The 16,156-nt window shown below is 43.2% G+C and overlaps 1 protein-coding gene across 2 annotated transcripts in view; it reads right to left on the bottom strand.

Annotated features, from left to right (window-relative positions):
• Positions 1–9,013: 9,013 nt before the first annotated feature.
• DOCK1 (dedicator of cytokinesis 1) overlaps positions 9,014–16,156 on the bottom strand; it is a 245,380-nt gene continuing 238,237 nt past the window's right edge. The window contains exon 52 of one of the 2 annotated variants that reach the window (XM_079312226.1): positions 9,014–11,958. In XM_079312226.1, coding sequence (XP_079168352.1) covers positions 11,863–11,958 — 96 coding nt within the window. In that variant the 3' untranslated portion in view covers positions 9,014–11,862. The remainder of the gene's footprint in view (positions 11,959–16,156) is intronic. The other variant, XM_079312227.1, reaches the window with a different exon arrangement.

The following is a 16,156-nucleotide window of genomic DNA, read 5'->3' as shown; positions in this document are numbered from 1 at the left end:
AAGATTTAAATTTGGCAGCCAGAGAGACCAAATGTGTACAAACATGGGCTGTGCAAGCCACAGATCATGGAGCAGATTTTCCTTTGTGGAATCACTGGGAGCTTCAGGAATCTTTGGAAAAGGCTGGGACAAAATGTCCAGTTGTAAATGAAGTGCCTCAATTATTTGAGATTTTAATTTCAAGCAGGGTCTCTGTACTATGGAGCCTTTTGTTATTTGCTTCTCAGCCTGTGTGATTTTTCCTGGATTTATTTTGCAATGGTTCACATCCCTTTGCAGGGCCCACTTTTCATAATTAGGATCATTGCAATGTTTTGATTTTTGGTTTGTGGCATTTGCATCTCATTACACAGAACTTAGCTCTGAGTACAACTGTGTTTGATCCAGCCCTGTCCTGGAGGAGCAGAGAACTGGAAAAACACTCCCACAAACAATTCAGCTCCTCAGCTTTAAGAATTTTGTGCTCAGACAAGCAATTCCAACTAATTCCTACAGCAGATCCACTGAATGGCTCCATTTGTCTGTCCTGAGCATTCCCATCCATCCCTAATGGCCACAGACAGGTTTTGAGTCAGAGACTGCAGCTAGAAAAGTGAGAATAAAAGGAATTACCTTGGAAAAAAAAGAGTTTTTCAGTCTCCTTTTCTCGTGGAACAGAGACAGGAGCTGCTGTGACAGGAGCTGTGACAGGCTGGGAGCTCAGGACTCCTCAGGTGATGTTTAGTTGGATGCAGGGTCAATTATGATGGAAAATTCCAGGATTTCAGCAAGTGGGCTCACCCTGCCTGTCAAATAATTGAGGAGAAATCATTACAAGGAGAAAGTCACTTAGAAAAAGCACTGCCAGAGGAAAATGTCCCCAGGTGAGACCTCTGCCCCCAGCTTGGGTAAAGATGTGGCAGTGACATCCTGTAAAATATGGTTCTGGGATTTGCAGCAGCTTGATTTCTATTCCTTCAGGCACTTCATCATTATCAGCCTGAGCATGAGGCCAAATGCACTAATTCCAACAAACCAGAATGCAAACAAATAATGCAAAACCATACCCATAAAAACAAAATTCAGAATGAAGTGACATTATCCCAGGAATGCTGGAAAATGAAGGCATTTCACCCAGGGACTGGATGAAATAAATACCCCAACACCTGACCTGACTGACAGGAATAAAGTTCTCACAAATTTGAATTGCTCTGCCAAATACCTGCTTGCAGTGTTTGCAAGGTGCCAGTTCTACCAAAATTACTTGTACAAATTCTGTGGCTGCTCACATGGAATGAGCTTTCCAGAAAGCTTCCCATGAGCTGGAGGAACAGGAATTTGGAAGTGCTGGAGGGTTTTTATTCCACCCAAAAAAATGGGAGAAGAGGAGGCACAAGCAGGCAGAGGCTGCAGCAGCACTGGGAGAGGCAGAAATGAGGGATGGAATCGTGGCTGGGGGCAAAGCCAGGGTCAGGTTTGATGGCTGCTTGTTACACACTGATATTGTAAAAGAAAGGCCTTAGAAAAACTTGCCCTGCTGAATTACTAACAGGTCTGTAAGTTCCTATAAGGAAATGAAAAGTCAGTTAACAAACTATTCCTGTAGAGAAAAACAGTCTACACCTGCAAAAACCAGAAATGTGTCCCATGAGAAGCAGTGAAGAAAATATGGAAACATATGTGGAGAGAGAAAATTCAATATAATATATTCAATAGTCCTTACCAACCAATGAACTTTCACTGTATTGTTGAGCACTTTTTAACACAGTTTAACTTCTGATACCTCCTATAAATATCAACTGAGACAAAGAAAGGGCTTTTCCTGCAGGAAAAAAACTGAGTTTAATCTACTTTACTGCAACCACAGCTAATCCCAGCCAGCATCCATGGGTGGTGTCCCTGCTGTACTCAGGATTTTGGAGACCCCACAGCAACCAGGAGTCCCTGCCTGAGCATCTCCAGCATCCCTCTGCACTTTTGGGGATGTTTTTAACACCAGCCAAGTGCAGCTCGTGCTCCTTTAGGGACAGATTTCAGCAGAGCTCACACAAACCCAGAGAGCTCCAGCTGTGCCAGGATCCCCCTCCAGCACCCAGGGAAATGCCAGGAGGGGCAGCACAGGAATTAAATCTCACTGAGGACACAATTCTTCTTTGTCCAGACAAGAAGAAAAAGCCCAGTCAGTCACAACTGCACATGGGTTGTTTTTATAAATGGATTTTTTTGCTTTGGCTTCTTCTCCTGCCCTCCCTGGAACCATGGCAGCCCCTCCAGGAAAATTCAGCTTTTGCTGCTGGAGCTTTACAACTCTCCACTAATAATTTTCCCAACTGGAAAATGTTTTCCCAAAGCTCCCTGGTGGTTTTTTTTTTTTTAATTTTCTTTTTTAATTTTTTTTTTTTCTTTTCCAGAATAGAGACCCACTAGAAATAGGTCTGGGATGGAAAATCACAGAATCAAAGGCTCACAAAGGATTTTAAAGTTCATCCCCTGCCATGGCAGGGACACCTCCCACTGTCCCAGGCTGCTCCAACCCCAATGTCCAACCTGGCCTTGGACACTTTAAAATCCAATTTTAATTTATTTTTTTTTTTCATTCTGCTTTCCCTCTGCAGTGAGCTGCAGGCTTTTGTTCAGAAGCCCAGTGGAGGTGGCACTTGGGGACATGGGGCACTGGTGGCCTTGGCTTGGGGAATGGTTGGATTCAGTAATTTCAGAAGCCTTTTCCAACCTTAATTATTCTGTGATTTTTTATTTTTTTTAATGCATTTGCTACAACCCTGGGCCACTCTGGGCCCACTGAAGCTCCTTTAATGCCTCCCATTAGTTTCAGGGTGTGAAGAGTGAGGATTTTAGGTGACATCAGTGTAGTAATGAAATATAATCATTAAAATGCCCTTCCCTGCCTCTGCCAGAGCTCTTCCAGCCACTTCTTTTCAGAATAAAACATAAAATTGGTTTTATTTTTTTGCAGTACCAGAGCAGGTCCTGTCAGGAGCAGCATCTCCCAGAGCCATGGCAGTGAAAACAGTGAAAACAACAGCAAAAGTAAAATTAAAATAGTTCACTTAAAAAGCACTTCAGGTTTGATTTAAGGTGTTCAGGGTTGGACTCAATATTTGAGAGCTTTTTCAGAGATTCTGCATGGGAGGCAAAACTGGTATGAAAAATGGGTTTAAAACACTGGCACCAACATCATGTATCCAGCTGTTTAATTTGATTTACAGAAAGAAATCTTCTCTCTCCTGAACAAGAAATTAACTTTGGGTGTGCAGCTTCAAATTGGACAAGGACAGAGCTGAAAAAAAAAAAAAAAAAGAAAAAAAAAATTGAAATTCTGAAGGTAATTTTGTCTCTGAGCTGAGGCAGGTGCTGCCCAACAGGTCCTTGATTCCTGGAGCAAGGAACCCACAGAATTCACTCCAGGAAATTCCAGGAACTTTTGCAAATGATGGTTCAGCTACTCCAAAGTTTTCTTGGCAAATATAACAACAGCAGCAGCTCTGAGGGTGTTATAAAGTCAAACCTCAGCATCATCAATGAAGGATTTGGGTGGTGAAGGAGTGGAAAAAATAATTTTCAAAGCAAATTTACATTCAGAATTAAAAAACTCCAGCAATTCCAGGCTTGAGCTGGGTTTTTTTTTATTTCTCCCTGTGCATGTGAAGAGCTCAGAATTGTGGGGATAAAACCACAGAGGGTGCAGATGCTGAGAGGCAGCATCAGTGAACTGAGGATTATTCTAAGTGAGGATTTTGTGGCACCCCTGGGCTTGGGGATGTCACCAAATGTGCCACCAAGCTGTGACAATCTGGGACAGTGCTGCTGCTGCTGGGTCAGGATGGAATCCCAGCAGCAAAGAGACCCCAGGGGCAGATTTGGGGAGAGGAGGGGTCACACCCAGCCAGAAATGAAGACATGGAATGGAGGAAAATGACAATTTGTGGCTTTTGCTGCAACCCAGAGCTCAGCTGGTCACCTGTCACTCTCCAGCTGCAGTGAGGAATTGAGAACAGCTGGAATCACTTGGTATCAAACATCTGAACTTTTGGCTCTGCTGCCCACCCAGACCCCATGGAAGCTTCCAGGCACTGATCCATAAATTCTGGATATTACAAACCTGGGATTTTTGGGGTTTCTGTGGGTTTTGGTACTAATTTTTGGGGGAGTGCTGGTTTTGACTTGAGGTTTTAGAGAAGGTTTCTAAATTGGAGTGATAGAGTTAAAATCATGTAAAAATAAGAGTGTGTGATTTCACATGGTGAAGGGTTTTGAAATTGGAGTTTTTATAATAATAATAATAATAATAGGTGTGGGGCAATATGAAGGATTTTGGGTGTTGTTTTTTTTTTTTCTTTTGGAAATACAAATAAAGTAATTTTGGATGCACAGGGAGGTTCCTGCAGAAGGAAATTTTAAGCACCTGTTGCTGAACCATCCCCTGGAGAAATCCATCCTGGCCTTTCTTCCCTATTTTTAATCAATTTTTTTTTTTTCCCCCCAAAGTAAATGCCTAATTGTTTTAAAAAACCAAACAACAAAGGAAATGAAGAAAATAAAAATACCTGCAAAGGTTTGATCATATCTTACTGGCAAAGATGAAATTCTGAGCTCACCTGGGACTTGTTTTTCTGCCCAGCACAGCAGCAGTTTATCCAGCAGGGACAGAATTCCACATTCCCAGACTTGACAGACTCCAAGAGGAGTGAAATGGCCCCAGCAAACCCCCCCACAGCAGCTCTATTAATAATTCAATTGAGAAGGATGCTGCCACCAAGTGCCACTGCCAAATGCAATAAAATGAGTTTATGCAACATTTTTAGGCAGACCTCAAAAAAAAAAAAAAAACAAAAACCAAAAAAACCCCTCCCAAACCTGCCCTGTGCATAAAGTCAGCAGGAAAGGAGCTGCTCCTGCAGGAGAGGAACATTCCAAAGGGAATTGGTGCCTTTTTAACCCAGAACTGTCAAAGTGTGTTGAGAATAATGGAGCCTGACAAGGCTGAGGTTGGAGGAGAAATGGGAAGATTGATCTGCTGAGTCCTGACTCTGTGTTGGGGTTGAAATTCTGGCAGGTTTTTTATTTTTATTTTTTTTTTTTTTTTAATAGCAAACAAATATTTCCCTAAATAAAGGAAAATGGTGAAATGCCATTTCTCTCACTTGGTAAGAGGGATGTGTTGGGGTGTTTTGGATGGTAAAATCAAACTCAAATTTAGGTGAAAAATCATTTCAACCTGCCTATGTAAATGAATATTTATTTATATATATTATAAATAAATAAAAAATAAAAATAATATAAAAATATAATATAATATAATATAATCATAATTCATTTACCTTTATTCCCTGCTCAAATACTCCCATAGATCTCTGCCCATCTCCACAGGGACCACAAAGTGAAGAAAGACAAAATTATTTAAAAATCCCATTATTTCTTTGGTGGGTTTTTTTCCTATTATTTCCTTCTGTGGAGCAACTCAACAATAATGGGCTGCTTAGAAAAAAAAAACAAAAAAACAACAACAAAACTATTTGTTAAATGTACACAGTAATAAACTCATGGAAGGAAGTTTATAACCAGCAAACTGAGTATTATTGACAACCAGATCTCAATAAAATGTAAAAAAATATCTCACAACAGGCAACTCAAGTAGGTAAAAAGGTGCTTTACTTTTAATTTTTTTGCATTTATGGTCGATTTCTTTGGATTTTTTTCTCGGTGAGCTGTTGAGCTCATGCAATTAAACAGGGGCAAACACATCTAATTTCCAGAGAAACAATAATTACAGCTTAACCCAACTCCCTGCATTAATTCATGCTGAGCTGGAGATGCTGGGATGGTTTTACCTGGGTGTGCTGCTGGTGCTCCCAGGTGGGATTGGTGGGATTGGTGGGATTGGTGGGATTGGTGGGATGGGTGGGATTGGTGGGATGGGTGGGATTTGTGTCATGCTCTGGATGGTTCCTGGCTCCCTCTCCATCCCTCAGCTTCCTGCAGATCCTGCTCAGGAATCTTTCTGCAGTCCTGCAAGGGTTTCAGTTCATTGCTCCTGGTGAGGGTGGAGGGTGGAAATTCAGCTGGAATTGGGATTGAAGTGCTGAGGAAATGCAGTCATGGGAGAATGAGAGAAATTTGGGAAGGGCAGCCAACAACAGGAATGCCAAAAATGCACCAAAAATGCCTTAACAGGAACCAGTGTCAGGTTTGGGCTTGGTTTTGCTCTCTCCTTGCAAGGACTCCCTAAAAGGTTGATGCCAAACATCTTCTGCTTCATCTCTCTAATCTCTTTTTTATTTCCTTTCTCTACCTCACATTTACTGTGAAATAAAATCTGAACTACTGGCTCCAGCACGTGGTCTCTGTGCAGAGGAATCTCTCAATATTTGGATTTTAGCATCACCCCAAGGGGGTCAGGAGTGTCCCCAGCACTGCAGTCCACTGCCACCTTCCTCAGCTGGGAAATGAGTTATTTAATTCACTTCCCATTGAACTGCTTGAATACAATGCCACACGCACTGGAAATGAAAAATAAAAGTGTCATTCAACAGAGAAACACAATTTACAGTAATTATTCATGTCTGCAGAATACATATGAAAAAACCCCCAAGGGAAATTAAAAATCCTATAAATAACCTCACTGGAGAGACCCCATGCAATAACCAAGTGTTTATACTGATCCCCACCTCTCTGCATCCCCAAGAAAATGGCAACTGCAAGCCTGAAATTCAGTTTAGAGCCATGGAAAGTCCAAAAGGAGAAGGAGAGGAAATTGAAATGTTGGACCTCACACTTCCCATTACTGCTAAACCAAGGAGAGAGGAAAACCCTGAATTTCAGTGCTCAGCATCACTGCAGTGCTTGCTCTGTTTCCCATCAATAATTTCCACACAAGCTCCAATTTACTGATTGCTCACAGGGCCAGGTGAGGGTGGGGAGTGGAAAAGCTTTACCTGGTTAATTAGCCACAGCCTGGCTGCACACATCAAACTTCTGGCACAGGAAGGTCCCAAAAAGGCCAAAAAGAACTGACAGGGAAGGTGTTGAACATGGAGACCTCAACCAGCCAGTGAGGTGAGATGTGTCACACTAAAAATGTGTTTGGTGTGTGTGCATGAGCACCCAGCTGTACCTGTACTCACATGAATCTCTATTCACAAATAAATACATTTTCCTGCAAACTTTCCATCCTTTTCCTCTGTAAAGTCACACAGAACTACAGCCAAGGTACAGAAAAATGTGTTAAGACAAAACTGAATTTAAAAACGTTTTTACCTTCAGAATTTGTGGCAGCATTGGAGACATCTCAGTTATCATAAATGTCAATTACAGGAACCAGCTTCAGGAGTGACCTTTGTGTTGAGCTTCCCAGTGAAAAGAAATGTGATTAAAAAGCAAACAACCCCTGCCCAACAAATCTTGGGTGGTTTTGTGTGGGATTGCTCTGTGCACCTGGAAAATCCACCCTCACTCCCAGGCTGGGGCTCAGGGAAATGGAATTAAGGAATCTCCTTCTATCCTGGCCCTGTGAGTTGACTTTCACTAAGCAAATTCAAGCTGCTTTTCAAGAAGTGAAAATTAGTGGCCACTGAAATTCTGTTTTTTTTCTGCTGTCCAGGAACTTGGCACCTCTGAATTAGGGATGAATTCCCACAGGAATGGGGCAGATGGAAGGGACAGGTATCACCACTGGGTAAAGTCTTTAAAATAAGTTTATTTTCTGAGTTGTTTCATAATGAGCTCTCTGCATTAGCTCAGCTGGGTCCCAAAGAACCTGATAAGGAATTCCCCAGGCATGGGGTGCTCTGACCCCAAGTGGATTGGGAAGAAGAGATCAAACCATGGGAAACAACAACATCATATAATCCTGGGATTGTTCACTGCTTAAGGATTAGCAGCTGGCTTTGCTGGAGTGTGATTTTACCCCACTTTGAGCAGGGTAAATTCATCCTGCCTGGGCTCCACACAGCCTAGGAGCTGTCAGATTGTAAAAGCAGTGACAGTTTGGGTCTGAGAGCCTGATTTTCAATTCCTAGGCTCAGCTTGCATATTTGTAAAACACACACACAGATGAGATTTGGAGTCTGTACTGTGAGACCCATTTGGAAGTGCAGCTCTTGTTTGAGGAGTCTCACAGGGCTGAGTTATAACACTTGCATGAGCACAGGAATTTGCTGGGGAACGTGTGAAAACAAACACATTATCAGAAATACAATTTACAGGCATCCACCAAAAGGTCAATGGGAAAGCTCTTCCCATCCTTTAGGAAGCAAATGGAATTGAAAAGAGGAAAATGCACCCAGCATCACAGCACGAGCTCCCTGCAGCAAGAACAGCATCTAAAGCAATCCTCAATAAAATACAAGACTTATAGAATGAAAGTATTAATCCATTATTGATTGACTATGGGTATCTGATTGACTGCAGCCAAGAATCCTTCCCTGCCTGCTCCTCTGGAGCAGGGATTGCATGAACAAAACAAAGAGGGAATTGCAGGATGAGATCCAGCAGTAAATCCTGAGATACTCCAGGAGCTGATTTCACAGTGAGAAGTGTGTTTGTGTGATCCAAAGTGACACTGTGGTTTAAGGCAAAAAAATGAGAATATGTAATTGACCACTGGAGCCACTTTTTATGAGAAGGGTAATTTTTCTGCCTTGGTAACAACAGTGTTGTTTTACTGCTGTGTGAAGTCACTTCTGCTTGGAACTTGCATTGTGTAGCAGGTACCTGAGGTGGAAAATATGACATAAAACTCATCTGTTTTCTGAAGCATTCACTTAGAGACAGCCCAGCCATCATTTTGGGCATGGACAGCACACAGGGATGGATGTTCTTAGTGCTGATGTGTGTTTTAGTTCCAACCTGCAGGGACAACCACAACAGCACAATCAAAGATTTCAGTTTTCTCATGAGTTCCTCTCCTAAAAAGGAAAAATCCTGAAAGAAAGAAAGTGTATACACTACAAAATGCAGCAGCTCCCAAAATTCTGTAGTGAGGATAAAAACACCCAGGGAATTTATTCATTTTCTTAGACAAGCTTTTAAAATAACAGTTTATTTTTTTTTTTTTTGAGTCAGTGGTATATTTAAAAACAATCTACTGTAAGAGTAAAAAGATTGTAGATAATAAAAAAAAACAAAGTGTGATGACAATAAAAAAACCACTAGAATATAAAGTTAGTTTCCTTCCTCCCTCCCCAAACCCCATCCCATCATCTGATATTTCTCAGAGCTTAATATCTGGAAAAAAAAAAAAAAAGCTTTTTTCTTTACACTTTCAGCAATTAGGAAATTAAGAATACATAAAGGATTCTTTGCAGGCACATTAATTCATTATGATGTGAAAAGCAGGCACCATAAAAATTAAAACATTCTAAAAACCATCATATATACAAACACTGTACAGAATGATGGCACAAGGACAAAGTGATTCCATTCAGTTCATCCTAATCCAACATGAAATATTAACAATGGAGAAAGGAAAAAATCTCTTCCTGTTTCTGTACTCAACATTTGGGTTCAGAATCACCAGGACCTCCCCCCTGCTCTCTGTTTTCTCTCCACCTCCTCCTGCTGCTGGCAGCCCCAAGGTTTGTTTTCCCCCTCATGGACACCCAGAAGATGCAGCTGAATGAAAGTGGCAGTGGGGCATCACCAATGACTCATTTCACAAATTAATCACAGATTATCCTGAGCTGGGAATCATCCAGAGCAGCTCCTGTCCCTGCACAGACACCCCAAAATCCCACCTGGGCACCCCTGGGAATGTCCAAACTCCTGGAGCTCTGGGGCTGTGCCCATCCCTGGGGAGCCTGGGCAGTGCCAGCACCTCTGGGGATGAACTTTCCCTAAAATCCACCCTAAACCCCCTGGCCCAGCCCCAGCCAGCCCTGGTGCTGTCCCTGGCCATGGCAATGAGGGTTCAGTCCCTGTCCTGCATTTCCCCAGGATGATGCTGATCAGCCTCCTCCAGCTGCTCCTCACACACCTTCTCCTCAAGGCTTCCCACCTTTGGGGCTGCTCTGGACACTCTCTAACAGTTTAATATCTCATTTATAGTGTGGCTGGTGCCAGCCTGGTGGCACTCAGTCACTGCCACCCTTTGTGCCCCACCCCTGAGCCAGCTGCTCACCCATCCCATCATGTGTTTCTCCAGCTGCAGGATGGACATTCTGTCCACAAGGATTCTGTGGGAGGGAGTGTCAAAAGCTTTGCAGAAGTCCAAAAAGGTTCCATCTCCTGCCTTTCCTGGATCACCCTGCTGCAGAAGGAAATTGGGTGCCACAAGCAGGACTTTCCCCTCGTGGGGCTGTGCTGGCTGTGCCCCATGACTGCATTGTCCTCCAGGTGTTTTCCAGAACTTCCCACAACAATATTTTCCATGATTTTACTGGGCCTGCAGTTTTCAGGGTCTTCCTTCTTGCCCTTCTTGAAAATCAGGACAACATTCCCCAATTTCCAGTCAGCTGGGACCTTTCTGGGTTCCCCAGACTGCTCAAAAACCATCAGGAGAGGTTTTATGATGACATCAGCAGCTTTTTGAGGATTCTGGATAAATCCCATCAGGGCTCACAAACCTTCAGGGATTCAGCTGGGGCTGCAGATCCTGCAGTGTCAGGTTGCCTGGGAGTTGGTCCTTGTCACAGTCATGGTCCTGCAGCTCAGGGCACTGGGACCTCCTGGTGTGTGACCCACACTGAAGACAGACAAGGGATGTGCTCAACACCTCTGCCTGTCCCTCTCCCTGCTTGTGAGGTGCCCATCCCCATCCTGGAAAGGGCTGATCATATTTTTATACTGCCTTTTGCCATTGATATATTTGAAAAAAACTCCTCTTTTTTTTTTTGTGTCCCACAGTTCTGGCAGCTCCAGCAGAGCTTTGACCACATGAATTTTCTCCCTGTAGTGGGGATCAGCATCTCTGTGTTGTTCCCATGCCCCTGGCCACTGGCACACACCTTCCTTTCCCTCCTGATATCCAAGGGGAGGTCCCTGTCCAGCCAAGCCAGCTCTGCCTCACCTGCCTGACTTCCAACATTTGGGAATTGCTGCTCCTGTGCCCTTGGGAGGTGATTTTTAGAAAGGGACCAGCACTGATGGATGCCAGCACCTGCAGAAGCATTTTCCCAGGGGACATTACAAATTCCCTGAGCAGCCTCATGGTCAGAGGGGAGGTTTTGCTGCACTTTTCCTCCTCTCACCAGAGGTTTTAAACTCATTTGCATCGTGGTCACTGTGGCCAAGACAGCCCCAAATCTCCACTCTGCTCACTGCAATCAGGTTATTTGCAACACAGACCAATTTCACAAATCAGTGCTGTCTGATTTTTAACCCTGGGCTAAAATCCCTGGTATTCAGGGAAATGCTACAGCAGCTTCACCTCACTGGGAAACCTCCCCTTGCCCTGAATTCCATGTGAATATTGTCATTGATTCCTATATACACTGAGATCAGGTACAAAAACTCTGCTCATTTGAAACTCCAGAGATACCCAAAATCTTTAGGTACAAAAAATGTCCAGTTCTCATTTGGATCTCCACGCTCAGCTCTGTGCCTGGCGTTATCCAGAAGCAGGAAGAAGGTTCAGGAAGAGGCTTCTGTCAGTTGATGGAGCTCCCAGTCTCAAGTAGAAATCCAGATTTCTTTCAAGTTATGGGAGGGAACAACCCCAAAACCAGTGGGATGTAGTGCTGGCTCCAACACAATTGGATTTCTTACAGAGTTACCATTGCACTAAATGTTAGATACTGCACACCTGAATGAGGTAAACATTACAGACCATAAAATACTTAGGGAAATGAATTGTTACAGCTTTATCTTTGGGAAAAAAAAAAAACCAAAAAAAACCCCCAAAAAACCACAACCAAACCACTTCCTTCTTCACTGGACAATCCCAGAGTCAACAGACGTTTGCTTGCGTGTGGTCTTGGGAGGCGGCGGCGGCGGCGTCTTGCTGGGGAGAGGGGGAGGCAGGTGCTGCAAAAAAACAGTTTGGGCAGGTTATTCCAGGTGATTTTCCACTGCCAGGAATCAATGGAATTCTGGAAGGTTTTGGTGGCATCTCTCAGGAAGTGTGGAGACTTCTGCCTCACAAAAACCTCTCCCTGCGGGGTTTGCTGGGAACACGCAATGCTCTCCCCAGTTCCTTTTAAATATAACTTTCACTTTTGACAGTGAAAGAAACTCTCTCAAGAGTTCAGGATTAATTAGCTCAATATTTAAGGGAAAAATCTTTTGAAAGCACTGGAGAAGTTTATAATTCCCCACTTTATATCATGATAGGATATTGATTTCTTGGTCTGTATCGATTGCCCTCAGCCTCTAGGCACTCAGAGCTTAAAAACCAAGCTGAAGCAATGGCTTCATTGCTTTTCCATTATGTTTTGGATTTTGAACAGTTAGAACAGAAATATTTAAACAAAAAACCAAAAAAGAAACCATTTAAAATCATTTAGAGAGGTAAGTAACTTGCAATTTACTATTACACACACAGTTATAATTAAAATACTCTGAATATAAATGCAGAAGGTTCAAATATATTTTAAATCACTTTACATATCTCACAACAGAACAGCATCCCCAGTTAGAATCACCAGCTAATTGGACAAATTAAAAAAGCCATTATGGAAATTAAGACTTTTTTTTTTTTTCCCTAATGTTGAAACATCCAAATGATAAAATGTGTTGCAGGAAGAGCTGGAGCCTGCTGCACTTTCAGGCAGCTTTTCCCAGCAATTGGGCTCTGCAGGCAGCACAGGTTTCCCAGAGGTTGTGCTGCAGTGTCACAGCTCATCAGTGCTGCTCTGCCTTTGCTTTCCCCACTCCCCAGTCAGGCCCTTTTGTTTTCTCCCAGGCCAATGATGCTTTTCCAGCTGTTTGTTCCTGTCCTGCCTCCCCCAGCCCAGCAGCAGCTGCTGGCTCCACACAGGCACAGCTCTGCCCAAATTCTTGGTCACCTCTGCAAGAACAGCCCAAGCACCTGCAATGCCTCAGTGCTGGGGAAAATTCCTGATGTTTGTCAGGATCAGGAAGGATCCTGATACTTGAACAACTGAGAAACCCCAGGGAAGTGCACAGAACCAAAACTGGTCCTTTTCAAAGCAATCCAAGGATGCTGCCCCCAAAAGAAGAGAGGTTCAGGGTGATGCCAGGACATCCCAGTCCCTCCCCTGCTCAGAGCAGCTCCTGCCATCTCCTGACTGGGAGTTCTCAGAGATGAGTGAGAGTGGAAGAAAAACAACCTTTAAGGTAACTAAGTAACTCTCCCAAGCAGGTTTGAAGCCAGCATGGAGCTACAAATCTGAGATTTCACCAGGCAGTTTCACTGATCACAGACTAAGGAGGAAGCTGGAATGCACACTGGCTGGCCCAGGCAGGCTGGATTTTTGCTGGAATCTCTTTCCTGGACAGCACCACTCTCCAATCCATTCTGCACCTTTCTTCATTCCTCCCCAGGCAAAGGAAGAGGGATCCCAAAGTACCACCAGGTGAGCCATGCCTGAGCTTGTCTCTCCATTCTGCTCCATCCACTCTCCATTTCCAGCCTCTCTTTCTGCCTGCTCCCAGATTCCTCCTTGGCTTCAAAATGCTCTGGCACCTTGGAAATCCACTGGGTTTGATCTGCTGTGGAGTGAGAACCCCTGAACCCACTGGAGCCAGGTGCCAGGTCTGGAAAGCTGCATTTCCCTGCCTGGAAAAGAGGGACCCACCCTGGCACAGGGCACAGGGGCCACTGGTGGCCTTGGCAGTGCTGGGGGAGCACTGAGCTGGATGATTTTTGTGGCCTTTCCCACCCTAAATGATCCCATTTCCCACAGCAGGCTCCAAATGGACACTACTTGTTGCTGATTAACAGATTAATATGAAAGGCGGATAAAATAAGAATTTAATTTTTTTACTACATGCAAAACTGAAGATTTTGTTTGGTTTTTAATTAAAATGCCACTGCTGATCTGCCTCTGAAGTGTTACAGCCAGAACCATTAAATATTTCCTCTACCTGAGCAAATCCCCTTCTTAACTTGGCACCTGAGTAAGTGTAAACTCCTGAATTCCTGCTAAGGCACTTGGATAAGTGTCAGTTGTGATCTGAACATTCCAAAACCTTTGAAAACTTGCTGAATTACAGGCAAGGACTCTGGGAAAGCTCTGGGAAATGCTGGTGGTCTGCAGAACATTCAACATCTCACAGAGCTGACATTCCCTTCCAACTCCATAAACCACGTGTCCCTCAAAACCAGCAGAAAATATAAAACTTTCCTCTCTGCTTTGCTCTCTTTAACTTCATATTCATCACCAGGAAAAAAAAAAAAAATCCAACTCTGCTGATAGCATCATTTGTGCAAATCCATTTTGAATTTAAATAACACTCTATTGGCAATAATTCTCAATTCAATTAGATCAAAGGCATTTCTCAACCAAATGAGCCCCTTCATATTGATCAGAGAACAATCAAATCAGCCCTGAAAACCTGGTTCTGAAAAGCACAGACAATGCAAATACAATGAGAAGAAGCTAAATATATATGCTATAAATAACAAGCTCCAAACCTACCCGAGCTCAGATTCTGCAAGCAAATTAGGCAGAAAGAAATAGCAGAGATAGGTAGATAATTATTGTAATTGAATTTACAATTTCCATTAGAAAGTCGGATAAATTTAGCACATGTTCATTTATATAATGAGCTCCCAATGAATATATTAAGTAGGATGTGTAATGCTGGTTGGGGCAGCATTGTTGGGAATTTTGCAAGACAAAACATTAAATTATGGAGCTGGGACAACTCCAAAGCACCACTGATCCCTCCTTCCTTTTATCCCAGGACAAGAAATTCAACCACATTTCCTCCCTCTCTTCAACACCACACTCACAAAAATCATTATTGAGTGTATAAAGTTCATTTTTGCTGTGCTTCCCCTTAGAAACTTTAAAATAAAAATAGTTTGCCTTGATTTTGTATTTAATTAAGACTCTCTTTGCAGAGTTTGTTTTTTTATCTTGGTGGTAATTGTGAACCTGACTCTTCCCTTTCCTTCCTGACAAACTGACAGAGGCTGTGCTTCACATCCCAACCTATTTTGGGCAGAATCTTTGACTCAGGGGTACCTCAGGGGAAGTAGAAACCTTATGTAAAAGGCACATCTGCAACACAGAAACAATCTGTTCCTTCTGCTTCAGACATGAAATTGCTCCCATTTGTTTTTGCTGCCTTTTTGGTTTTTTTTTTTTTTCTTTCCCTGATACAGAAAAGAATCAAGTTTAAAAACATTTGTCTGCATTCTCTTACAGGGAGATATAAACTGCACTACACCAGGCGTAGTAAAAATCAATTACAGAAGATGAGAAAATGAATTTTTTTGGGTTTTTTTTTTTTTTTTGCTACTCTGAAGCAGCAGAATGAGAGACGAGTTGTTTTTCATTCAGAGAATACTGTTAAAAGAAACAACTACAAAAAAATCAAACAGAATTTGATTCTCCAGAAGGGTCCTTGTGGCAGTGCAGGAGATTTCCTCCTGTGCAAGGAACATTTTTTCTTTGAAATTCAGTGGTCATCCCCACTGAAGATCCAGTCAGAAGCACTTTTGGTTTGGATTAAGGGATCCAATTAGGTCAGAAGCAGCAGAAATGGGATGTAAATAGACCATCACACCCAGGACTGTGAAAATGCTTTCACTGAGTTGTTCCTTCAGCCCTGAACAGGTGCCTGACAACAACAAGGTTATTTCATGTCTGCAATGAAAAATAACATTTGAGTGTGAGGCTCTGGCAGAGGAACTCTGCCATTGTGAAAGAGCCAGCAGGGAGAACAGCCCGACTCCACTAATGGCAGCCAAATTACAGACAGTTTAAGCTAATTGGCTGTTTGACCCAGGGAGCAAAGTTCTGTGCAAAATGCAGCAGGTAACTGATGTGAAATGACTGTTTAGCCCCTGCTTCATCCATCAGCTGTCAGAGCCTCATCTGGCTCTGTGGCACAGCCCTGGCTGAGTGCACTGATCAGGGAGGGGGATTTGAAGGGTTCTGCAGAGATGCTCTTGGTGTGTTCCCACCCCTGAGCCCTCACAGGCAGCAAAGAGGGAACCTGGAATTGCTGCAGGTCAGTGTCAGAGCAGATCAAAGGGGATCCTCTGCTCTGGGACAGGCTGGAGAGCTGGGGGGGCTCAGCTGGACAGGAG

Source organism: Erithacus rubecula (assembly GCF_903797595.1).
Source record: "Erithacus rubecula genome assembly, chromosome: 9".
In the NCBI taxonomy this organism is placed as follows: domain Eukaryota; kingdom Metazoa; phylum Chordata; class Aves; order Passeriformes; family Muscicapidae; genus Erithacus; species Erithacus rubecula.
The sequence above is the reverse complement of the archived record's forward strand: the minus strand, read 5'-3'. Positions and strand labels throughout refer to the sequence as shown.